General features: G+C 46.7%; 1 protein-coding gene across 8 annotated transcripts in view; it reads right to left on the reverse strand.

The window, feature by feature from the left end:
• The window catches only part of RAPGEF1 (Rap guanine nucleotide exchange factor 1), a 76,666-nt gene that overhangs the window by 10,993 nt on the left and 39,727 nt on the right, over nucleotides 1–25,946 (reverse strand). For 2 of the 8 annotated variants that reach the window (XM_048965625.1, XM_048965627.1), the window contains 9 exons: nucleotides 24,656–24,779; nucleotides 23,205–23,388; nucleotides 22,121–22,633; nucleotides 15,595–15,797; nucleotides 13,530–13,688; nucleotides 5,083–5,364; nucleotides 3,898–3,990; nucleotides 2,234–2,322; nucleotides 830–941 (listed from right to left, as the gene is read on the reverse strand). In XM_048965625.1, the coding sequence (XP_048821582.1) occupies nucleotides 830–941; nucleotides 2,234–2,322; nucleotides 3,898–3,990; nucleotides 5,083–5,364; nucleotides 13,530–13,688; nucleotides 15,595–15,797; nucleotides 22,121–22,633; nucleotides 23,205–23,388; nucleotides 24,656–24,779 (1,759 nt within the window). The remainder of the gene's footprint in view (nucleotides 1–829; nucleotides 942–2,233; nucleotides 2,323–3,897; nucleotides 3,991–5,082; nucleotides 5,365–13,529; nucleotides 13,689–15,594; nucleotides 15,798–22,120; nucleotides 22,634–23,204; nucleotides 23,389–24,655; nucleotides 24,780–25,946) is intronic. The other 6 variants (XM_048965628.1, XM_048965626.1, XM_048965629.1 and 3 more) reach the window with 6 other exon arrangements.

The raw sequence follows: 25,946 nt of genomic DNA on the forward strand, positions 1-25,946 counted from the left end.
CCTGAAGCAATCCAATAACCAGGAGCAGAAGAACAGCCCTGCTAACTCCTTGACCCCTGCCTCATTGCTTTGAGAACATCCTTCTTTTAGCTCCTGCTATTCGCAACTGAAAATATGCAGCACTCATCTATCAGTCAGCCAGTGGTTCCCACGCTGCAGGAAATGGGGTGCAGGAGCAGTACTCTATTGTTTATAATATGCAGACCATAAAGGAAGAAAAAAGGAAGAAAAAAGTTAAGGGCTGATGCAGATCTGCTACTCCAAAACGATCAGCAATCACTGCTGTTTTTGTGTGCTTTTTTTTTTAAAGCTGATGGAAATATTCCTGCAGGTCAGACTGGAATCGTGCCTGGCTTCCCTTATCTAAACCTGCTATTTTAATATGCAAAACACTGGAAAAAAACCCACAGACTTGCAGCCATTGAGCAGCTATTTCTAAAATGTGAATTCAAGTGACTCTCTGGCAAGACACATAAAATACTACTCATGGAATCAGCAACAGCTTCTCATTCTCTCTCTTAGCTGCCCAAAGAACACTCCTAAAGTGTCAGTAAATGACAAGTTCTTTCTATTGTTCAGAATAGCCCCTGATAAATCTGAAAGCTTCAAAACCTTGTGTATTCCCTCAAGCTGCATGAAAAAACAGCTTGATTGAAGAGCATAGTAAGCAACGGTGTCTGGGAATGCACCCAAGCCAGAAACAAAGTCATTTCTTCTCCATCAGCAACGCAATGTCCTGTTTGGGAAACATGCTAACCATGCCTTCAGAAAATCAGCTCTCAGTAGAATATAAACCAAAGAACATGAACAACACCCCGAAGGAGCCCACCTCTTGCTTCAGTGTTAACCTAGCCATAATTTCGCTGTGGTCGATAAGGGAGAGCTCATCCACCTCTTCCTCCAGCTGTGACGATTCCAAAGCATCTGGTGACTGCTGCTGCCTGTAAAAAACAGGCAAACAACCATCAGTGTCGTCGTCCATCTGATGACTGAGGGATGCTGAGTCCACCTCAGCTCTCAGTGAACAGATCCTCACTAAGTAGCAGTAAGCACACAGAAGGCCTGGAGGTAAAGCTTTTGCAAACAAGCCTACAGGTCTAGCAGTAACTCTGTTAGTTTGTGCACCACTTGAAAAACAAACCAACCTTTAGGACCTGCCTGGATTTCTGGCACAAAGGATTTTACCATGCCCTGCATGAATACACACTTTCACATCTCCTTAATTCACCAGATTATTAGTGCACACAAATCTAAGCCCTCCCTCAAATATACAGAGACTAAACATGCTCCAAATGCTGCTACTATGGGCTGTGATCTGACAAAAAAAATTTATATATATATATATATACATACATATACTCTTTCTGCAGGAAGATCTGGCATCCTGACCACTTTTTTGGTGCACATTACTCCACAGACAGGTGCTCTTGCACCTGGGCACATTCTCGATGCCTGCATTCATAAGAACATGAAAAAAGTGCACATCCCTTACAGCTTTCCCCAGGCACAGGTCAGAATTTGGTGCAACAATCTGCACTGAGCTTTGCAGAGCACTGCTGTATTGCCTCCTTCACTGCAGGGATTAAAACCCTCAAACCAACTGCAGAAAATAGGAGGAGGGAAGTTGACTGTCACACACAAAACAATGCTGTTCTCTATTTTTGCCTCAGAAATGCAATTGAAGAGCAATCTCGAGCAGCAGGGAAGCACTCACTCCACTCCTACTGAAGCCCATCTGTTACAGCCTGCACCTCTTCATTTACATAGGCAAATGATAGCTAAGAGTATTAGAAGGGATATAAAGACTCCTGCTCTGGGGCCTCTGCCAGCCTTTAACTAGCAGGGTTAGGAAGAAATTCCCTTCTTGAAGACTATTTCCCAGCAGTGACACAGACTTTTTTCATGTTTCCCTGGAAGCAGGAGGGAGCAGCCAGTGTCTCTGACAGGACTGCCAATTAGATGGCCTTGCAATGACAAACACAGGCTGCATTAACCTCTACTGGCTTGCTGAGTTAACTAATGACATCTTGCCTTGATCCTCCTTCTGCAGTAGGATCCCACTGCTCTGCCACTGTGCAAAAGAACCCAACTGAATAGGCTTAAAACCTGAAGGGCTGGGGGCAGAAGAGGCAGCCACAATGAGCCCCAGCAGAGGAAAGGGAGAGAGGAACGTTGCTGGTGCTCTGCACACCTCCAAGCAGGGAAGCAGCTGTAACAGGGGAGCCAGGCTCACCTCTCAGCACCATCTTTGCCTTCCTTCCCCATGGCACTGCTGTTTGAAGTGGAGTCTTTGGAATGGCCGTCTTTGACAGAGGGAGATTCCTGCAAAGAGAAGGAAGTTTTTCATTTTTGTCCTGGATCCTGCATCACAGCCAAGCCTGCATTTACAGTCTTACTGCCTCTAAACGGCTCTTTGCTGTAAATTCCTTCAGAGCAGTTAAAGATTGATGCAAGTTAATGCCAAATGCCAGGAAAACACAGAAGTTAATTAGATAGGAAATTTGGGACCATCTCTGGAGACTAGTGCAATTAGTATTGTTTGCCTTTAACGTTGTGAAATGATGCTGAAAGTCACAACACAAGTCAGCTGTTGTCTTGAATTTTAACTCTCTCACTGCTTTTTTTTTTCCAGCCCTTACTGTTGAAATACACTTGCCTTCTGCTTTAATCAGAATGGACACAGCCAGCTCCAAGCTCTCCAGTTTCAGTTCCCCTCTCAGTTACAGCCCCCAAAAGACCAGACTGCCTTGGGGAGGGGGGGATGCAAAGTGCCTTTCCTACTCCCTTCTCCTCCATCAGAAGAGCTCACACAATGATGGAACGCTTCCACTTCACAATTCATGGCTGTGGAAATGAGGCTAATGCAAACAAGCAGAACCACCCGAACACAGCATGGAACAGCAGGTGGACAGCTCGGAGAAAATAGAGTTGCAGCACTTTAAATTAGCCGTTTATTAAAGAGAGAAACAGCCATGAATGGCAAATGGGGATATTAATCTAACAGTGCTGGAGTTCAGAATTATTTAACATCGTGCAAAGCGAACCTTGGACATTCCATCTACTGAACCGACAGGACTGAAAGCACCTCTAACCCTGCCCAGCTTTGGTGGGGAAGGTGCACCAGGGAGCTGAGATTTGTCAGCGCCTGTGGAATTTCTCCAGGCTGCATCTATCTGTAAAGTCCTTTGCTTCCAAGTTAAGGATCAGTTAGTGATTGCCCAGAGGGCTGGGGCTGTCCTAATGAGGGGGAATGATGGGGGCACCATCTCCTTGCATATTTAATGCCAGCAGGGATAAAGGCTTTGGAAACATCCTGCAGATGGGCCGCTCTAGGTGAGGGCTGGCAAAGGGAGCAGCACAGAGCTCAGGGTGACACAGCAGGAAGGTGGCACCTCCCTGCCATGGGGTATGTCCCATCTCAAGGCAACAGCTCAAATAGGAGGCTGGAGGGAAGGAAGAAGCAGAGCGTGGTTACGGTGCTGTTGATCAATCATTTCGTACCCAAGTGGGGAAGGAAAAATAAGAATTAAAAAAGGGGAGCACAAGGCTTTATTTATTGAAATAGGAAAGCCAAAGCGATCACAAGAGTAAACACAGACAGAAGACCGTGCTGGTCAGAGTGCAGCTCTCTAAAAGGGAACCTTATGCAAGCAGCTCCAAACAAACAGCAAAGCACAAATGGGCCACAGAGGAAGGCAAAGCCATCCCTCCATCCTGCCGGGGCTCTCAGCATCAGAACAGGAGGCCATCAAAGCCTGCAAGCCAGGAGAGGGCAAGCGAAGGGACCACCAGCAAGGGGACCGGGCACCCCGGGGTGTGCAGGGGCCGGGCCACAGTGTGAGCTCAGCATGCACCAGGCAGCCCCTTCCCAGAGCGTGGCCTCTCCCGGTTACTTACTCCTCCAGCATGAGGGAGTTCCCCGTTGCTCTGGCCAGAGGAATACAGATTGACGTATTCACCCTCACCAGCCTCCTCACTGGCGTTTTCACTCTAGGGGAGACAGGATGAAAGGAAATACTTGACGGTGCCCCTGGGCAGCGTTGGCTGGTAGCAAGCACTTGCGCCCTGCGGTGCCATCACCGAGGTGGCAGCCTGTCCTCCAGCTGCATGTTCCCAGAGGTGACCAGACCGGAGTTCTCAAGGACTGTCCTGAAGGCTGCAGCAGGACAGCAGCAGGCACTGCGTAGCGAGAGCTGCTATGGGAGCTGTGCAGGTGCACAGTGCACATGAGGACATCCAGCGTGCAGCTGTTAAGCATTCAGAGCCTGAGCACAAGCACCATTGTGCCGCTGCCAGCCCTGAGGAGCCAGGCTGAGCCAGACTTGAGGGCTGCTGGGTGCTTACAAGGAACCAAAACAACAAAGATGCAACAGCAAGGTCAGGTCTAAAAGGTGAAAAACTGATTTCTGTGGTGTATGTCCCTCTTCTCAGTACTGTGAAGAGGCAGAGTTGAGGTTCTGATCCCATCAACCGTAGGTTTTGCAACACACAGATGAGAAATCGCCTTGTAAATGAGGTGCTTAAAGAAGTAACCTGCCTACTGGCCTGCTAAACCAACCAGGGACCTTGAACTGAGGAACAGCTTTCAGCCCAACTCCAGCACTGCGTTACACTTTGCACTGAGTGCCAGCAGTGCTGGCAGCTGGGGACAGCAGAAGCCCACAGAAAATAGTGGCTTATGTAAGGAGAGTGCGGAGCTGAGCTAAGTCACTGCTCCTGGGGCTCAGCAGGGACTCAGGGAGCAGACATGCAGCTCCTGCAGGATGTGAAGCACTGCTGGGAGCCAACCTTGCCAAGCACTCCTTTACCTTCCTCTGATTTGTATCACAATTGCAGGAAGCTATAGCAACTTCTCTTCCTCTCCCCTTCACCAGCATTTGACATTTTATGTTTCCAACCTCTCAAACCTGTGGGGTTGCTCAGATTTACAGCCATCGTTTTTGTACAGAAAACTCTCTCAGCATTCACACGCAAGTTTGGAAACCAAATCACAACTATTAACACAAGTGACATTCTTTTAAAACAAAAACAAGCCCGGCCTTGTGTTAAGGTGCACACGATCACCTCTTTGGACAGTCTCACCGAAGGCGTCTGCAGAGAATCAGTGAGAGAGGTTTCAGAAGGAAGGCAGACAGGAGCACTCCCGTTAAAGCTGCTCTCCTGCGAAGAGGAGTTTGGCACATCCCCAGTGCTGGGAGACGGGCTGGCCGTGGCTGGCACTGCAAGGTCAGAGCTCGGAGACGGGTGGACGGGCGGAAAGGGTGCGGTGGAGCAGGAGGAGGAGGTAGAAGACAGGAAAGGAGGTACGGAGACTTGGTTGTGAGGCACAAAGTCCTGCGAGTAGGACCTAAACACAGACTTGTACTACGGGGACGCAGAGATGCACAACACAAAAACAAAGAAGATGGGAAAAGGAAGGAGACAGACAAGAGAAAAAGTGATTAGATCAGCGGCAGCTTAGCAGTGACAGCACAAGGTAATTCTAACAAAAGCACCTCCATGCCCACAGGCAGCCCTGAACAGAGGCAACCTTATTTTCTCCTCCACGTGTTAGAGCAGGAATTGTTACCTGGGCGGGCAAGTTTGATGGTGAGGTGAGCCCTTCCACAAACAGCAGCCTAGGGCAGGATGGATGGTGGCAACGGGGTGGTCAGCACGGAGGGACACCTGGTGCTGCAGCAGTGAGCAACAGAGCACACCTGGACAGCACCAGACTGGCTGAAGGGATGCGAAGGTATACAGAAACCACGGCTGTGAGTGCGCTGGAAGCATCTCAGCAGGGAAAAGCACTCTGAGGGCTTTCTGCTTTGCTGGGATTTTCCACTGGATCCCAATTTAAGATGCCGTTTGCTCCAGCCCTGTAATTTAACAGCTACTGTGTCAAGACCGTTCCAGAATACACAGTTCACAGTGAGGGGTGACTGGATTGTGCCTTCAGAGCAACGCTGAAGGATAAAGGAGATTACAGCAGTAGATGCTTTCACTCCTTTCCATCTGAGAAATACTGGGAGTAAAAATGATAATTGCCCTCAGGAGCCCTGAATTCCTTATCAAACCAATCCTTTAATGCAGTGCCTCCAAGAGTCAGCTGAAGAGATGAAAGGAGATCATCTACATAAAGCTTCATTTCACCATCTCTCCTAATCATCAGATTACTGTTCTGATAATATTAAGCAGGGTGCAGTGGGAGTATGCTGCCAAGAAAAACATGAGCAATCCTCTGCCTTTTAACATCTGGTGCTAGTAAGATGTGCCATCAGGGTGACTACAAAACAAGAACAGAACACAGCTGATACCCACCAGAAAAATAAATAATGAAAAGACAACAATGCTAAACCTGCTGGAGGGGAGTTTATCTTACAGCTTGTAGAGCTCGGTCACTAGTGAGATCTGAATTGTAGCCCTGTGGACTGAAGGAAGGAATAACCGTGTCATCCCAAACCCAGGCTGAAATACAGCTGTGGAGCTGTGGTGGTTGCTTGGAGCAATATCACAGAATCAGAGAATCACAGAATGGCCTGAGTTGAAAAGGACCACAATGCTCTTCCAGTTCCAACCCCCCTGCTATGTGCACAATCACCAACCAGCAGCCCAGGCTGCCCAGAGCCACATTCAGCCTGGCCTTGAATGCCTGCAGGGATGGGACATCCACAGCCTCCTTGGGCAGCCTGTTCCAGTGCCTCACCACCCTCTGAGTGACTAACTTCTTGCACTACACAGCTCCCAAGCAGCTCAGCTTGCTGAAAAGTGACAGTAAAGGAAGAAAGGGAAACAAAAGCATGAATTGGAAAATTCAGGAAAAATGAATTAAATTGGTAAGAACCAAAGCTCGGTCCATCACCTGCACCTTGCAGCAACACCCAGCTTGGCGGTGGTATTTTTCTCCCTTCTCTACAATATATAAGCTTAAAAATCTGAACTGAGAATCGCCTCAGGCTCCTAGCCTGGGAACAGAAGTTTCTCCACTACAAGCAGGAAAGGAAACAAAGGTCAGAGGCCAGACTTTACCTTCTACCAGCTCAATCCTCCAGCTCCCCTCCGTCGTGCTGCAGCTCTGGCAGCGCTCCCTGTGCACCCAATGCAACTCAAGGCCACAATACAGAGGAGCAGAGGGAGATGCTTTGGAAAGAGAGCTTAAAAGACTACTGAAGAATAATCAAAATGCAAATCCCTACCGCATGCCTGTGGCTAAAAGGAGACGGTGCTAGGGCAGGCTCCTCTCTCTTCCTGCCCATTTCTTCATGGCTGAGCAGCCCTGGCTCCAGGGACACCGTCTGCTTTTGGAGCTGCCTCAGTAACAATGACAAGTCTAATCTCTGTATTTACTTTCTGCCTGGATAAATGCTCTACATTTATTCATTTTCACTTGCATGGCACAAAACACTAAATCCCTCGTAAGACTCTGGGCTCATGACATCATCTTGGCTCAGCAGATTCATTATGCCTGCCCTGTCTCCCTGGTATTTCATGATCTCACTGGCGCTAACGTGCCAACTAATGCCCCAAGTCCCAGGCTCACCCCTCAGAAAAAGAACAGGAGCAAAGTGGATGGAGCACGTGCATCTCCCACCAACACACTGCAATGGCTCTCGAGAACTTGCTCAGCAATCTGCTGCCCCAGCGATGAGACCCAGTGTGACCCACAAACAATCATTAAATGATTCAGGCATGCTCTCAGCTTGCTGCTAAACGAAGGGAACAGCACAGAAAAGCCTTTGGTGTGCTGGCATTGATTAGCCAAGCTGTTCTCAACTTCCAGTCTCTCTGTACTGTTTGCATCTCGCAGAAAGCAGCCAGGAAGACCCCTCCTTCCTCCTGCTCAAGCAGCCCAGGAATTCCAGCTATGCAGCCATGCTGGGACAGGAGCCAAGAATGCAGCATACTTTGAAAGTGGAAAAACACCCTGCGGTGGAGATGAGGTCCATATGGCACCATTCCTGCTGTGCCCACCCAGCCCAGCCCAGCCAGCAGCTGCAGCAGGAATTGCTGCCATGGGGTCTGGGAGGTGCACCGCCCTGAGAAGCCCTATCATCCCATAAAAGCCAGGCTTATTTTGGGAGGGGAGAGTCCATTCAAGACAACTGTTGGAATGAAACCAGTCCTCTGCCCTCCACAAAATCAGAGGCAACGGTTTATCTTAGAAGCAAATCAGTGCTTATTTTTTCTCTGTTTTTTTGCAGGGTCAGCAAGGCCTCAGCTATGGCTGCACGACCTCCAACTCCATGACTTTGCTTTCAGCAAAGAACTTCAAAATAATCTTTGAGAAGCTAGAAAGCAACCAGATCCCTTGAGAAAAGACATTTTCCTCTTTCCAACTGCTGTTAAGTCTCCCGTCACGAGGGATTCTGACCTGCAACAGCAAATGGCCAGCACAGGGAAGAAGAGAGAGCAGGGAGAGATCCCTCCCCTCTCCCCACTGAAGCAGATTTAGATAAAGCTCCATCACTTGGGAAGCATTTCCACAAGGAGCGCTCTGAGTTCAGAGCAATCTCCTGGGAGCAGCAGGAAGGCAGCCTGTCCAGACCTGACAGTTTACATGCACTGAAAGCAGCATGGCACACACAGCCCTTCCAGAGATGGCATCTTTCAACATCTTCAATTTGCTGCCTTTGATTGTTTGTTTCAGAACAGCCTTCCATCATTAAGAGGGGCGTTACAGGATGCCCCAAAGGTCAATGACGTTAGGAACGTTTATTTGGGTTAGATGGCAGGAGATAAACACTCTAACAGAAACCTTACTCAACATCCATTCGGCCCTGGGATCAGGGAGAAAGGGTGTTCATAGGCAGCTGCTGATTGTAACAGCAATGTGCATCCTAAATTCAGAGCTGAACTCAATCAAACAGTTGTCAGAGCATCTGAAGCATCAGCAGCCACAGTTCTTACCTTTTAAGCAGAGCCTTCTCTGTCACCCTACTGGCTCCTGCCAAATTAACTGCGCTCCTGCCAGACACTCCCAGATCAGATAGAGCATCCGACTCCCAAAACAAGAAGCTATCAGAGGAAGGGATCAACCTTTTAGGTTTCCTCTGCTAATGCTATTAAGACAGAGACGTGGGCAGCGCGCCAGAACTGAGTGCCCAAATTCTAACAGGAGAGAACTATGTGCACAAATACTGGGCACTGTATAAAGCTACACCCTAAGAATATAATTACACAGACAACCATTGGAAAACACTTCCTATCTCATGACACAATTCTGGGCTTCCAGGTACTTTTGCTAATGAGGAAGGAAGTGCTCCTACAATGAATGGGTGGAAACACAAGCTGCCAAAAGAACGGCTTCAAGCGCTGCCACAGGAAAGGCAGCAACTCCTCCTGCTTGAATGCTTCTCAGCACAGCCTCTGACCTGGTCACACGGCTGATCTTGCTATTTTTAAAGAATGGTCAGCACAGCAGATGGATGGATGAGGTTTTCTGTTCCCTTGGGAAAGGCTCTCCTGGCTTCTGTATGAGAAAATACAAAATCCAAATTTCTAATTAACTGGAATGCAGTGAAAATGGGTGGAGGGAATGAAAACATTGGCAAAACTTGCTGATCGTGCTATCGTGCATCTCTCCTGAAACTATCAGAACTCAATCTGATCACAACTACAGCTTCAGCGCCTGTTTACCTTGTAAGCAATACCACTGTATCTAGCAGTCAGATCTTGCAAAGGCAGAGCATGGAGATGAAGGCAAGGCTCCTAAAAAGCCATACAGAAATTGTGATATATGGCCTAGTCCCCCCAGGGGACTGCTTCCACAGGCCTCCACAGGGAGAGGTAGTGTAAAATAAACATAAACCACAGAGGGAAGTGACTTTCACAAGCAGGATTAGGTGATGTCAGCACACAACAGCACTATGATCCCATATCAACCTGCAGTGGGAACAAACAGAAATGCAGGAGGAAAACGAAACAGGAAAGGCAAAACAATGCTTAATGCTCAAGAGCTGGTTACATGGATGCAAAGCTTGTTTTCTCCTTCTCTTTACTCCAAACTAAGGAGCCAAATCCTGCCTGGGACAGAAAGGAATCAACACACTGTGTTCTCATGGTCCTGATTTCTTGATGGCTCCCACCATCAAACCAATAAATGAGCCAAAATAACTCAGCCCCTGGTGAAGACTGGAGCTGCAGCCTGGGCAGCAAATGGAACAGAGCTACAAACAGAAGCAAGGCAGGGAAAACATGCAGAGCACATGTCTGAATGGTGAGCACCTTTAAGCACTTATCTGACCCGCCTCTTCTTGAGCAGGCTTTAATGCACACACAAGGAAGAAAAGCAGTTGCTGTGAATCTTCTGTGCATTTTCTCAATCTGCTGAAGATATGCCTGAACAAGTGAAAGCAGAAGTGTTGAATTAAGAGTTTTCCTAAGGAAATCACTTGCACCTTCTGTTGGAACTGGGTGGCCAATTCGGCTCCCCAAGAAGTTTACTGGAAATGGTCCTTAATGTGAAGGAAAACAAAAGACAAAAGAGCATTTTGAGAAAGGTAAGATGTTTCTCCACAGTGGAAATACAGCCAGTTTTCCACTAGTGGTGGTTTCATGCTTCAGATGAACAAGTACACCCCTTGTTTCAGCAAAGAAAACTTCCTTGCTGTAAGTGAATGAAAGCCTTTCTGCAGTCTTTGGTGGAAAACGTGGAGAGATAGCAATGTATCTCAGTTCCTGACTGATTTTTTCTGTCAGTGCAGTTCCCTGCTGCCAGGAAGCCAGGAGATCTGATTGCTGCCTCTGGGACATCTGCCCAGCCACCTCCAGTCAACAGCACAAGGAGCTGAGAAGGGAGGGAGGTGATCTGCTGTAGAGAAACTACTGCAGACAGTTACCAAGGCGGATGCTTCCCTGCTGCACCTCTTTCCCCACTGTCCAACAAAATAACGTTGCTTTCAGAAGAGGTGGGAAGGTGGAAATCCCTACAATGCTCCTGGTACAACCCAGTTGTCCCAGCAATGCAAGATTTGATGGTGTGACAGTGGGGAAGATGATGCTGGACGTCCTTACAGCCCATGCTATGAATGTGAGCCTTGCTGCCACAGAAGCCAGATGTGAATCAGAGCTGATGAATGCCGGACCCAACCTGGCAAACCGACAGGGTCTGATCCAGTCGCTCAGGACCTGCCTCAATCCAATACAAGCTATTACCTGTGAGACAATTTCCCACAACGAAGGGAAAAGAATGATCAGTGGGCAGACAGAGCAGTGGTGGCTCCTGGACTGCAGCAGTGGCTGCAGCTCTGATGGGAAAGAAAAACAAGTCAGGATTCTGGAAAATAAATTCATAAATTACAAATTAAAAGTAAAGAACCCTGTCTGAAAACGATGGTTTTAAGCCCTGTGAAGCAACAGAAAGGAGCTAGCCCTTTGTGCACAGGCACAGGGGGCTAACATGCAAACCCTGCCATAGGCTCAAGCCTTCCTGCTGCCTTCACGTGAACAGACTGACACAGATCTAGTGGGCTGCCCCTGCTGTCCATCTCCACTGATGATCTGGGTATGCAGGAAGGCAGCTCCTGAGCTGGCTGTTAGGGAAAGGTGTGCTCTGGCACCAACCACCACTGCTGGGAGCAGTGGATAGCTGATGCTCAGCTCCTACCACATCTACTGCTCACCATCAGCACTCACTCGAGAGTGGGGACAATGAAGACATGAGAATGACAGGAGCGCAGTGCAGATCACAGCAGCCTTTGCATGAAACGATCATTACAGGCAATGCCCAGGAGCAGAATGCAGGAAGGGTTCTGGTCCGGCTGAGTGCAGAACGCAGGGTGTCACCCTGGGAGGGATCCAAGCCTTAACAGCTGTTTCACATTGCTGTCTCATTAGGGATGGGGAAAACGGGATAAACCACGGTTATAGTATTATATGGGTCAGCTATGAAATATGTAAGGACATTGGTATTTTGCAGCTCAGAGACAAAGAGACGCTGTCAAGTGAAAATAGCATTTCTGCCTGTCACGACCACAAGATTACCATTATTTGAAGGCATTAATTAATTAAGTCATCATTTTTAATTCAGTTTACTTTCTTTGTGCACCTGACAGAGCACTGCCCAACTCATACTTCAACCATTCATCTTGCCTTCACCAAATCCTTGCAGAAGTAAGGATTTTCTAACGTGATTTTAGCATTTCATCAAATAATATATTCAGAATAACGTAGTCTGAATCAAGATCAGAACAGTTCAGAATGGTTAAGTATGCAGTAACCACTTAAATCAGGACACTTCTAAAAGTGGAAGTGCCCAGGTATTTTTAGAACGTTACAGTATCATATTTATAGCCTCTCAATTAAAACAAAACCAGCGACACGCTTTTATCTGGATTACAGTTCTGTGTAATGGAGAACTGTACAGTTAAGAACTTTTGCCTTAGTTCAAACCTTAAAACTGTTTTTTCCACACACTTATGCAAGCACCAACCTTCACCTTCCCAACACCTCAGCTTCCCTGCTCCCAAGGTTATGCCACACTGCTCTCCCTCACACCAAAGGAAGCCAGCAGCTTTCATTTACTGCATGTGCATTAACATACTCGTCCCTGAATACTTCCTTCTTCAGGCCCAGCACACAGCTTCACTGTCATTTTTAGAGAATGAGTAAATGTTGAAACGCAGTGACGGAGTGGGAGGATAGTTTTCAAATATTCAGTATTAAACTACAGCACTTCTGAGTTTTCCCTGCTCTTGCCTGATAACATCTCCAAAATCAGTGTAATTTACAAAACATCCACGTTGCTGTTAAAAAAGTCTGTTCTCAGCTATCATCATGCAGGCAATCAGAACACAACCAGACAGTTCTACATGCAAACACTTCCCACACTGTTGAGCCACTGGAATTCCATGGTTAGATTTAATTTCATTACATTAACACTCTGTTGTTGCTACCATTTAATTTAAGCAGCTGATCATACATTTAGGCAGTGCTGTAACATTATTCTTATTTCAATTTACATAATTTTCAGCTCCTCCTGTGGTTCTGACTGCTCATCAGTGCAACTCAGAGATCTGAGCTTGTTTGGGACCACGGAGATGCAAAGAGATGCAGACAAGCAAACATGACATGAATGATGTGTCAGAGGCCATTTTCTAGGAAAAAAAAATTAAGGAGCCATATCCACTGTTCCATGCATTTGGCTAAATCCATCTATTTCAAGGATGGCATCTCGTTATTCCTCCGAAGGCCAGGCTCACACAGCAGTACTTAATAGGCGCATTCGCATGGCTGGCGTTATGCAGCAGAACAAAAAGGCTGTGCAGTGCCACCAGCAGCCTGGGGGTGAGCAGGTCAAAGCAGAGTGCCTGAGCACCCAGGCCAGATCTCCTCCCAGCCCCAACACAGACACAAAAACCACATTTTCCCTGTATTTCAGTTAGCAAGATTTGCACCCCGCTTTCATCACCTGCCTTACAACAATCGAGTTCAACCCTCCCTCCCCCACCGTAGAACCTCACCCAGAACTGGCAGCATTAGCACAGGGCTTGCAGATGAGCATTTCATCACCAGCACAAACACAGGTTACAGAAGCACGGAGAGCAACTCACCGAATGCACAGGAAAGGAGCTGTGCCGGTTGAGAAAGGAGTTAGAGACTGACATAGTGAGGCCCTGAGCGGCACCGGTGTCCTCGGGGGTGAAGGGCACTTTAGTTTGCTGGACACAGTAGGAGACAGAAGGGAAAGAAGAGGCAGCATAGGAGGCCTGCTGAACAGAGGGGGAGAAAGCAAGAGACAGGAGAAACAAAGAAAGAAAGCACAGAAAAGGCTATGAATAAAGGGTAAGAAACGCTAACTGTAAAACAACGCATATAATGACTTGTTAAGCAAACAGCTATTCATACAGTTCATCAGAGCCAGACACACCAACGTGCCTTTCCTGAGCTCAAGGGGTGTGTCAAAAATCACAGCTCAAATCTTCTTTGTTTCACAAATCCCTTCAAAATAAACAGCCCAAGACAGCTGTGCCAGGGGGAAGCATGCTGCTCCTCACTGCCCTTCTTCTCCAGGCACCAGGGGCAGATGCCCACAGGAGCAGGTATGGGCAGGAGCAGCTGCCCAGCCAGGAGCTGCCCCTTTCAGCTGGGCAGCAGCTGACTCCTGCAGATTAGCAGTTTTTTGTGGTCTTGTTTTTTTGGCCCATCTGCAGATTGGAAACTTGAGACTGCATAGTGTGACCTGTAGGGCTTCACAGGTGCTGCTGAGATATTGCTTAACAGGACACCCAGCAAATTTTCAGTCCAATTCTAAATGACAGATCGTTTGCACAGGAGAGAGATATTAGTCTGCAAATAACAAATACTATCAGGAATTTCTCCTGAATTCCACTACAGTAAAGGCCCAAGGGAGGCCAAGCTGTATCCAGGCTTTCTCAGCTCTGTCCTGTTGAACATAACATACAAACATTTCACATACAAGCTATGAAGCTTGCAAGAACGGACTTCCTAATTATTATTTTAGAGGAGTCCATCCAGCAGACTTCCTCGCTGCTGGAGCAGCTGATGTCCCCATGATTTGCTGCTTCAGAATCTCTCAGGGCACTGGGAGCTGAGGAACAATAGAACCTGATGGCTTTTCCAGTGATTGCTGAATGAGCCATTCTCTGCTTGCATCACCTTCCCAACTGGAGATGAAGGCAGAGGCACAAGGCTGCATTTTAAGAAACCTCTGCTTCAGGGGAACTGCAAGCAACACCTTGATAGCATCAGCTTGCAAAACTAGAAGGATACCTGACAGGCAGAATGGTGACATCTTGGCTGCCCAGATAATGATTAAAGGGCAGCAAAGAAATGCTTTGCTTCCATTGACAAACTGCATAATACTCAGTTTACTTCAGTTTACTTCACCAGTTACTTTATCTTGTCAGGACACCTATCTGAGCCACAGGAATGTAGTTACTGAATTCCCAAATTAGACCTCTGTGTAGCTTCTCTGATTTGATTAAAAAGTAACCCTGGGGCAGTCAAATTTTAGCACAGATAACATGAGGATGCATTGCGACAGTTGCCATCTAACAGCAAGAGCGTGGCCCTGCTCCTGTATTTCATCCTGATTTGTTACAGCCATGGCCAATCTAAGTCAGGTAGCAGTGAAAAACAGGTAAACTCCTGAATCACACACATGGACTAATGTAAGGAAAACATGCAAGAGTTAAATAATAGCTGTACCAAAATTCTGTGGCTTTGGCAAAGACGGAGCCACAAAAGCAGTGATTATGTTTGAATGGTTATTATCAGTGGCATCCTTGACAACAGTTGCAAAACAACATTGGGAACAACAGTGCAGCAACTTCTTCAAAACCATGCTGCCCAGTGTGTCAAAATCTTCAAAGTAACAGACATTACATGTGTCTCTAGTCTGGCACAGATTCAGCTATGCCATGTGGAAGATGAAATCTCATTTTCAGGGGAAGAGTCTGAATGTAGGGTTAGAAAAGAACAGAAGAACTCAAAGTAGACGATGCAAAATGCCTGAAAACACTTAATGAGATGGCAAGGAATACAACGTGAACATCAGTGAGACCCCCTCCCACAACCACAGCCTGTCAGAAACAGGAGCAGCAAACACAGAGCTGCTCCAGGAGGGGCTGGGAAGGGCACTGTGGTGTCACTCACCAGCTGCCGCTGCTTCGGAGGGAGAGCAGGAGGGGGTGCCAGATCTTGAGAAGGGTCTAAGCTGATAAAGGAGTCGTTGAAGCCATAGACCTCCATGAGGTGCTTGTTCTTCTGCTGGTAGATGTGCTCGTTCTGTGGGGTCTGGTAGAACATGGATGGCTGTGGCTCTGAGTAGTCCTCTACAAACTGCATGTACGCCATCACTGCAACACAAAAAGTCACCGTCAGTGCTCCTGGCCCGTGTGCTGCAGCTATCCTGCCACAAGCAGGCAGAGTGCCTGCCCTGAAAATAAAAGAGGAGTAAGACCATGCTGCTCTCAGCTGCTCTCACCCAGGAGCAGCAAGGTATCTGCAGTAACTCACACAGCAAGCTGCTGTTCACCTCACAGAAATGAATTTGTGAATGTCTTGTTCTGCAAGCCAGTGCACAACGGAAGCTGTCACAGTGCACAAACACGTTTGGCAACAGATTTGCTTAACCCAGTGAGGTCTCCTAAGAGTGACCAAGGAGTATGATTCACCTGTTCTTGGGCCAAGCCCCCTCCCTCATGTAGCCCATGGCAATCCAGAGAACACTGCCCAGCAGCTAATGCTCACACTCAACAAAAGAAAGAATGACTGCAGTCTGCTTTGTAGGAGGTACAAATCGTCTTGCACCTCAATAGCAAGTAACTCCTGTGCCTATAATAAGTGTCCCATCTATAGGCAAACTGCAAGCTCTCTCACTCTAGAGATTGTGCTTTCTCCATCCTAGCAAGCTGGTGAAATTCATTGGAGAACACCTACCTGCAGCACTGGGCACACCTCTCTCCACTATTTCTATGCCACTGCTGGCACAACAGACTGATCTCTTAGAAAAGTCATTGACCACGACTTCTTTCTTCCTCAGCTCAATTCCAACATCCTCAGCTCTCTCCCTTTCCAAGGCATCTTAGCATCTTTAAATTTGCAAATGAATGCAGCTGGTTCAAAAGCATTTCTGAGATTTGGTTTGATAAAACTATTAAATGGGATGAAGCCTTATTTCATGGACCTTAGCATCTGTACAATATCCTCCAAAAATCTTTGAAAAAGTCCCATACAGGTCTGTCTATGAAGATCTGACAAAAGATTAGCTTAACATTTTAGTGTGGAAGGAGAAGGAGATCCAGCATCATGGAAAGATTACTACAAAACCCCAGAATTATTAAGGGACAGAAATGTATTTAGATGAAAAATACATAACTTTCATCTATGGATCTGAGAACTGGAACAATAATTGTAATTCAATGTCATAAATAGAACTAACCAGGGACTTGCAAATACGCTGTCACATACAAATTACTCTGATCATCCATCCCCTCCTCCTGATAAGCACGCAGTTGTCAGGCTTTGTAACTCTGGTCATTAGGCAGCAATTATTCAGCTCCTGCTAGCATTTCAGTTGCACCGCCGACATGAATGGATGATTTCAGTGAGAGCTGTAAATACAGCCATCACAGCGCAGTATCTGGGCATTGTGAAGCTGGTTCCCACACTAGCTCCAAGGCAAAACCCTCTGTTCACCTGCCAGGCAGGCCAGCCTACTGCAAACAGGATGCAGCCGTGCAGCGTGCCGGCAGGAAGGACCCGCTCTGCACCTGCCATGTGCACCTTTTTACACATTTCCTTTAGTGCTTTAAACTTTGCTTAGAAACGGAGCTAAAGCAGCTGCCTCTTCCCACCCAATGACATCCCTCCTCCAGAAAACCAAATAAAAAAAGGAAAAAAGCTCAGGAAACCCCAGCTGGTACATTTTGATCCCGAGCGGTAACACCTGCTGTCCCCATCCATGACCCCACACCGTGCTGCCAGAGGACAAGCTGCCCATGTCCCACAGCACTGCAGAGCTCTGCCAAAGCTGCTGCACTCCTGACCTTCAGCTACACCAGCCCAGCTCCTTTTCCTCCCCCAGTCTCCCCCTGGCTCCCCAGCACCACACAGAGATGTCAGGCACCATCCCTGGTGCTCAACCCCTTCCTTTTTGAAGGCAGAACTCCAACTGCACGCACACATCTCAGTGTGTGCTGATGTTGCTCTCTTGCTTGTATGAGCACTTACATATAAGCCAAGTCCAAGCTTACTCCACTTCCACACAGCATCACATAAATTCCAAGACCTAGCAGTGAAAAGATGCATGCTTTGCCAATATTCTCTTCTTTCTTTTCTGAAGGTGTGTTGGTGCAGATAATACAGAATTACTAAAACACTAAAGCATCTGCAGTTGACTCCAGTATTCCCATTAATACTTGTGCCCTGAAAAATGTCTTAGTATCACACAGTTGCTTTGCAGGATAAGTTCTGCACACATCTTAGGAAATATATTTCCCTAGTGGCAAAAGTGAACTAAGGATACAGGTCCTTGGAGAAGCATGGAGGACAAGAGCTCGAGGGAAAAGATCACATTTTTAGAGCTCATCAACTTATTAGGACAAAAGCCAAGAATTCTGGCTTGGCAGTGCTGCTATAACACAGCTGACACTGCTAGATACAGACCAAGCCTTCATGCACAGTTATCTACAAAATCTGTGCTGCACTTACTGCTCAGATCCGAAGACATCTCAGGATCAATAGCTGGGAGTTGCTGGGTTCAGAAGTTTGTTTGGCACTACAGACTCAGGAAGTGTTGGTGAAAAGCACAGCACATTAGATGTCTGTGTAAAACTGAATTACTGCAACTCAAGGTAGTGAGCCTGAATGCTGTTGAGAGCCTTAACTCAATCTGGAAGGGAATAATGAAGAGCTCTTTTATCTCTGCACTTTATGAGGCTAATGCATCCCGCTGCATGGCAGCTCCTGTGCCTCGCTTGTTACAACCAGTCCAGGGCTGCAAAGTGTGTCTCTGCCTCTACTCTGTCTTCACCTGTTTTTAGGTGAAGCAAAAACCAGCTGGGATGGTGAAATACCAACCTGGCTCAGCAGCAGAGATTGCAGAGCACAAATTAAATAGGCACCAATAAAATTCTGCCAATCTTCAGCAGGAGAGGAGAGGAGAGGAGAGCAGGAGAGGCAGCAGGACCACTCCTGAGATGGCTGTTTGCGAAGGCTCTCCTCTCCCCCCCCACTCCCTGCTGTGGTTTCAGATGAGGCAGAAATTTAAAAAGCAGATGGGAAATTACATCACCAGCTCAGATCAGGCCGCATGCCCTGCAGCAATTCTGCAAAGAGGGAGGGATGGGGGCTGCAGCCTCCACCGTGAGCAGCCAGGGTGGGGTGACAGTCAGTATCTAAACAGCACCTCGGGAGAGAAGGGAGGAGTGAGACAGAACCTCTCCCACCACGGCACCATGTGCAGCTTAGGTCAGCTCTGAACCAAGGCAGAAAGTACTTGAAAGGAGGGAGTGAAAAGAATAAAAAATAAATAAAAAAATCTCTGTCTGCGGCAAGGAACACCTTCCCTGCAATCTGCTCGCAGCGCTGTGGCTGTCATTTCTGAAGGAGCTGAAGCTGCTCAGGGATTTCTAGCACACATCAGCTCTGCCCACGTGATGAAAATCGCAGGTGCTGCACACGCTGCAGCAGGAGTCGGCCAGCAGTGCTGTGGGAGCCCTGCAGCCTCAGACCAGCAGTTCCTGGGGTCTGCGAGGGATTCTTGGAACGTTATCAACAAGGTATATCTGCAATACCAGTAAGGCACAGTAGTCTCTGATGAAGAAAAGCCATCGCAGGTCTGAGCCAAACTCCTGGTGCTGCTTGCGTTACAGCCAACCCCACACAACAGCGCTGGATTCATGCACACAGACAAGAGCCAAAGTAATGGAAATTCTCAAGCTGCACCACACGTCAACTCACTGGAGAAGTCAAGGTCGAACAAGCCAGTCTTTGCTGTCACCTCTGGGAGGAGAGCTGTTTTTCAAAGAGCTCCCATTATATGCTGGCTAAGCCCTGACTGCCCTCAGCGTGGTTCCTGCAGTTGAATACTGGCTGCTTACAGGGCACCAGGCTGCATTTTGTTCCCACTGACAGGGAAGGAAACGTAAGTAAGTGCCTCACCACGGTCTGCAAGCTGGCTGGGGGCAGGATATTACTATTTCTGACTTCAGGCTCTTCATGGCAGAAGCTGATCCCTGCCCATGTCTTGTACAGCAGGAGTACGATGCTCGTGCTCAAGCAGATGTCTGGAGTAATTTGCCCTTAGCACAGTAGAACAACAGTAACTCACGCCCATTTAAAAGGTTTATCACTCCCCTGTTTAAATTATAGAGACGTCAACTCTTGGAGGTCCCTCTGAGCACAGATTAGAGAAAAACACACGGTTAACTCAAGGAGGATTCACTATATATTATTTATGAAAGACCAAAGTATCAGCTGCAACATTTCCTGACAGCTACCAAAAGATGACCCACAACAAAGGCACTACAACCAAGTCATCTCTGCAACAGCTCTGGATCTTTCTAATACATTCATGCATCTCTTCAGGGTCTCAGAAGTGTGCTGGGGCTGTGGAAGCAGCTCTGTCTCATCTACAGGTTACACATGAGGGTCTACACGTGTCAGTCCCTGGGCCAAAAATTCCTGGGTACTACCACAGTGTTTCACTGCCCTTTTTGTGTTGAAAACAAAAGGAAAACTAACAACCAAAGATCTCTGGTGCGATACACTGTGGAGTAAAGCATATGAAACAAGTTCTTAATGTCAGAAAAAAGCCATTACAAATTTGCAGCAGCCAGGTATGAGCACAAGTACTCTACTGCAGGCTTTGCAGCAAGGATGTTTAATCAAACCCGTGGAGCCGTCAACACATCAGGTAACACGTTCTCCCATTCCTAACAATGCAATCTGATCAATCCTCTGACATCTTCTGATAGGGCCAGATGACAGTTAACTCTATTCTAACATCAAAGAAAACTCACTACAAGGCTTTGCTACTTGGGTTAGAAGTGTGCATGGACAACAAAAGAGAAGCTGGCATCTACAACTTTTTAAGTAATGGCTTGACATCTCATATAGCAAGAGAAAACAAAGAGATGGGGTTTAAAGAGAGAAGTGAATATCCTAGGTCTCTCCTTCAACCATCACACTGTCTCCTACCCAGGGCCAATCCCAGCACCACTCCCACTAAAGCTGTTTGCAAGTACACAAGTTCATTTCCTCACACCCACTCCAGATTGCAGGGCTTAACATCACCTGTATCCAGTCCTCATCATTCAGATGCAGAGCTCACAGGGGCCTGACCCTACAGAAACTCCTTGCTGTATCTCATTCCCTTGCAATTTACACTGAATCCCAGTATTTTGAACAGCAGGAGCCATAAAAACCAAACCAATGCAGATGCCAGCATTTATTTCCATTCTGCCATCTGCAAATCAGCATCTGAGCATCTTTTTGGTTGCTTTCAGTATATTTTAATGTTTGCTTACCAGAGAGGGACAAGTGATTTTCAGTGTATGGGAATGCTGAATGAGACTACTATAACCTGACCTTTACTTTCAGGCAATCTGATTAAAATCCTGGAGGGTTACAGACTTGGAGGCATCACTGAGGCATAGAGGAGATGATTTCTGTCAATGCACTTTAGAAAAAAAGTGTCTAGCACAGAAAACTACACAGGCATGGACAGAGCACAGATCCCCCTGCACAAGACACCAATCTCACACCTTTTCCCAGTGAAAGCTCTATTAATTGTGGCAATGAGTCAGAAGGTCAACTCATAACCTTCAAATCAGCTCTTCACTCGAGCTGCAAGCCATACAGCTTAATGCTGCTCACCCAGACCTTTTATATACTACTTCCCCATGCAACTGCAAAGCTAGCCAGCAACTAGTAAAGTAACACATCCCACTGTGTAGTCCACAGCTTTCCTTGATAGATCAGTATGTCTGCTCCTCTTGCAAGAGGTTTCACATATTTCAGCCATGAACATTAAGGAAATCAAAATAAGGTCACGAGAGCCAGGAGTCTGACTGGGGATGTAAGAGTCTATGCATTTAGAGGCTGGTCATCTTAATGATGCGGGAAATTCTCAGGCACTCAGGAAATGAGATCCTGTAGCAAAACAGTATTGGACACAAGGTTAATAGTGCTGCCCTGCACAGCTACGCAAGGGACTATGTTCCTATTGTCAAATAACTGCACTGGCAACCCTCAGTTTTGGACAGAAAAGTAGCCTTTTATCTGAGCTCTTGGAGAGTACCCCATTTTCTTCTTCTAGGCAAACATTCATAAACATGGGGGAGATAGAATGGACACAAAAAGGGAAAACGATCCAGTAAAACTTGGAAGAGTGGCTCAAAGCTTCACACTTGTGCAAACAAAAATAAAATGTTCTCACTACAGTAATTTAGATGCTGAATGCTGCCACCTCCCCAGGGCCTGCACCATTCCAGGCTCCCTGTCCACCAAAGGACTGGCACTTCCCTTTCACGCCTGATATCGACCATGAGCAATTTCAATACTTAGCTCAAAGGCATTACCTTGGGGTCACCATAACTTAGTGGTCATCAGAAGCATGGCAAATGGAAGAAAAGAGAAAGCTAAAAGCAAACCCCAAACATAAGATCTTGCTTACTGTGTTTGTTTTTCTTTTCCGGCAGAGGTGGTGGCTTCTCTGGGTCACTGTTAGAATCTGGAGCAGCAAAATCAGCAATGAACTCAACTGGTGCTGAAGAGTTTCCTTGTTGGAAGGGCAAAATAGGAGCAAATGGCGTGCAGGGTACTGATGAGAGAGACCCTGCGTTCTGCATATCATCCTCTGAGATGTTATCATATTGGGAAGGATGTCTCTCATATGAGACCCTGCAGCCTGAGTCTGAAGTCTGAGAGGCTGCGCTTCTCCTCTTCTTTTCTGGTAAAGCTGGAGGGGTCTCTGTTGGCTGCACAGCTCCTGAGAGGCTGCAGAATTCCAGTGGAGAAGAGCTGCCCTGTGGGAGCTGGAAAGCGTGTCCATGGAAAGGGGAGCCAGACTCACCCAGGGACTCTGGCAAGGGGCTGAGGATACCTGGCACCTGTTGAGGTATCTGATCAGCATTCGAGAGGTCCTGCTGCAAGAATTCATAGTCTGGGTCATAGTGATCTGATTGATCTGGTTAAAAAGAGAGAAAAGAAGAGTCAGCCATTAGTTTCTCTCTTTTACTGTTCAGCCCTTCTCAGTTCTGCCTATCTCATTCTCCCAGTTAACTAATCAGTTCATGTAATCAGAGTGGCACTTCCTTGCAGCAGGGACTATCTTGCTCTGCTTTCTGTAAAATCCATGCTTAAAACTCATACCTTTATACTAGCAAACAAATAAAAATTCAATGGGTATTTAACTGCAACATTTCACATTTAGATTTTTATTTTCTAGTACCTGGAAGCATCACCTAAGCCTAACAGTCCTGCTGTTTCCTACTGATGTCTGCAGAAAAGCCTGAAACCAACAAAACATTCCATTCGAGAGCTGAATTGAGTTTGAACACAATCATCTCTAGCTAGGGAAACATATTCCCCTGGGCTTTTTCCTATCTGACAGGATATCATTTCGCATCGAACTGCCTTCAGTAACTACAAGACGACAGTTGCAAGCACAATCCATTTACTTCTACACCACAGCTATGACAGCTCCCAAATGAGGGTGATGAGGGCTCCTGCAGCAGTCCTGGCCTGGCCCAGCTCACCTAATGTTTCACAGCTTGTGTTGCGGGAGCACTGACCACTGTCACGGTCCAGAGAAGAGAGCTGCTCATCGGACTTGCTGAGTTTGCCAATGCTGCTGCATGGTGAGAGGCGAGGAGATTCTCCCCCGTAGGAGTGGCTGCCACCTGACAACCTTCTCTGGGCATAGCAGTCAACATCAAAATCCTGAAGCAAAAAAAAAAACCAACCCAAACAACCAAAACAACAAATTACCATCATTCTCGGCAGCTTGCCAGTAATAAGATACAGCTGAAGGAACACACCTTGCAGCTACTGTAAGAAAACTAGGAAGGGAGCAGATGAGTGCTGCTAGCCCGCCCTAGTTGACAAGCCCACAAGGAAGCCAGAAAGATTCCCACTGGGTAAAGGGCACAGAGCAGAGCAGCCCCCAAAAGGAGCCCTGCATGCACCTGCTGGAGGCCAGGGCATGCTGTGATCCACAGTGGATGTCACCAGCTGTTGACATTTGTACTGGGTAACTAGAAGGCAAAAATTCTCGTTAAATAATTGGGGCTTTATTAAATATTTGGTTAGCTTTGTGCATGCAAAGGGTAAACAGGTGATAATGGGATACAGCTGACGTCAGCTTTTGGCGCCCATTGGCTACGTTTCAATTTCAGAAATTACCTCAAGCTCATCAAGCTGCAAGTGAACCTCACAGGTATTCCCATCCCTGCAAATCAATCTAAATGAGATTGCACCAGTAACTGCAAAACCACCACAGCTTTATCTGGGTCAGCCAACTGACAGCAGAGGCTTCCTAAGTCAGAGCTCTGGGGACTGAGAGCAAGATTTGATTTTGGTGCACAATTCAAGTTCTCACTGCTGAGTCAGTAAGTTCCTGAAGGTGTAAAGCAAAACGAACTATTTACAGTCTTGTAAACTCTGCATTAGCACAAGTGATAGAGCGTGACTAATACATGCTGTCACAAGTTTTCTGTAGTTCTACCAGAAAATTTACAAATTTCCCCAAAGCACCAGCAGCAGTCAGAGCAGATGCTTAGACTATTGCTTAAGTTAATTGACATGTTAAACTGGAAATGCAAAAATATAGGCTTCTAATGTCAACCTGCTGCATGACCCCTGGCCTGCAAGTAAACCTTGGTAGGATCTTGTAAATACAGCAAACCACTGTACTCCCTGCTGTATGCAACGCTGAGACACTCAGCCCCTCAGCTTTTCACATTCTGTAAAACCTCCAGGCATCAGAGTTTGGTAGCAGTTCATTCATTACTCAAATCCAACAACAAAATGAAGAAAAAAAAACCCCAACTATTCACATCATTCACTACATTGATGTTCCTGCTGCTAGAATTCCATCCCAGCATTGTTCCATTGGCTGCCTGGGACAAGCAGGAACTGCACTGCACAGGTCACAGAGCTTTTCTGCAGGACGTTTCCTTTGGATTTCACAAAGGGGTTATGCCATTACCTGTCTGTTGATTCCAACAGGCAAACTGGATCCACTGGTGGCTCGACTCATGGGGGCCACAACTGCCACTCTGGTTGGGGAAGGCGCCGACTGTCGTTTTTTAGGGGGCAAGGCTGGAGGAGGACTGCAAGACACAACAGGTGTTGATGCTTCCATCACCACCAGAAAGACTTTCAGAGGCTTCAGGAGCTTGTTTTTCAGATAGCCTCTGCCTTGCTAGGATCAAAAAGCTCACATCCAAAGCTGACCCAGAGCTACTCAACAAAGAGTATATCCTAACAAACCCCGAGCTAACAGCACTCTCACAGGAAAGGTCCTGTTCAGTGATGTATTTTTTTAAGCTTGGAGAAGACTCAGTATTTCAGAAACAAAAATAATTGCTGTGTTAAAAATTATTTTTAATGAAGCTAATTAGCACAGCAATTATTCTCACATAAAAGCAGTGGCAGTCCAAATTAAATGTTTTGGTTGACCCGAACAAGGTTTCCGTTCACAGAAATTTCTCATTCCTCCTCTTCAAACTCTTTTAGCTTTGAGAGGGGTTTCAAAGCTGAAGCAACCTACAGGACAGGAAAATCCTCTGTGCCCTTTTCCTTGGAGCAAGTAGACTGTCAGAGTCACCACGCATACATGCTGCATGGGCCCAAGCTGTGGCATTCATCAGTTGCAGATACATTATCATACACCCATTGGTAGTAACCACTGAGATTTTAACCACTGTGTATTCAAGTTTTGCTTCTACTAACAATTCTAGCAATCATCAAGTTTGTGAAGCTCCCAAGAGCGCACATATTCTGCTCCTGGAACGTAACAGGATTTTTTTATACATATATAACCCATGAGAATTCATAAAATACCCAGAAATGAGGTGTTTTTCTGCCAGCCACAGTCCCCTGATGCTGCATTTCCAAATGAGCTCATGATAAGCATTTTCACACCATCTATTAACACCAGTACTAAAGGAGAAAAACACCATACACACACCAAGAAGCTGCAAACTGGAGGTTTTCTCTTCCTTCCAAAATAGAACATAGAAACTTTCATGTGGTTACTCACAGAGCTGGGTAAGTACAACTAAATAAAAGAGTTTTTTCACACAGTAGAAGCTCCTTTCACTCTTAGTTTGACAACCAATTTAGAGCCACCTGGATGTGCAGAACAGGTTGACAATTGCCAACTGAGGTTAACAAAGCATTTTCCTTTGGAAACAGCAACAGCAACTAAAACAGCACAGGATACTGCTGTGCAGAGTTGTACAGAATATGGTGTGTATTTATGTAGTCTTAAATAA

Source organism: Lagopus muta, chromosome 19, assembly GCF_023343835.1.
Source record: "Lagopus muta isolate bLagMut1 chromosome 19, bLagMut1 primary, whole genome shotgun sequence".
Lineage (NCBI taxonomy): Eukaryota > Metazoa > Chordata > Aves > Galliformes > Phasianidae > Lagopus > Lagopus muta.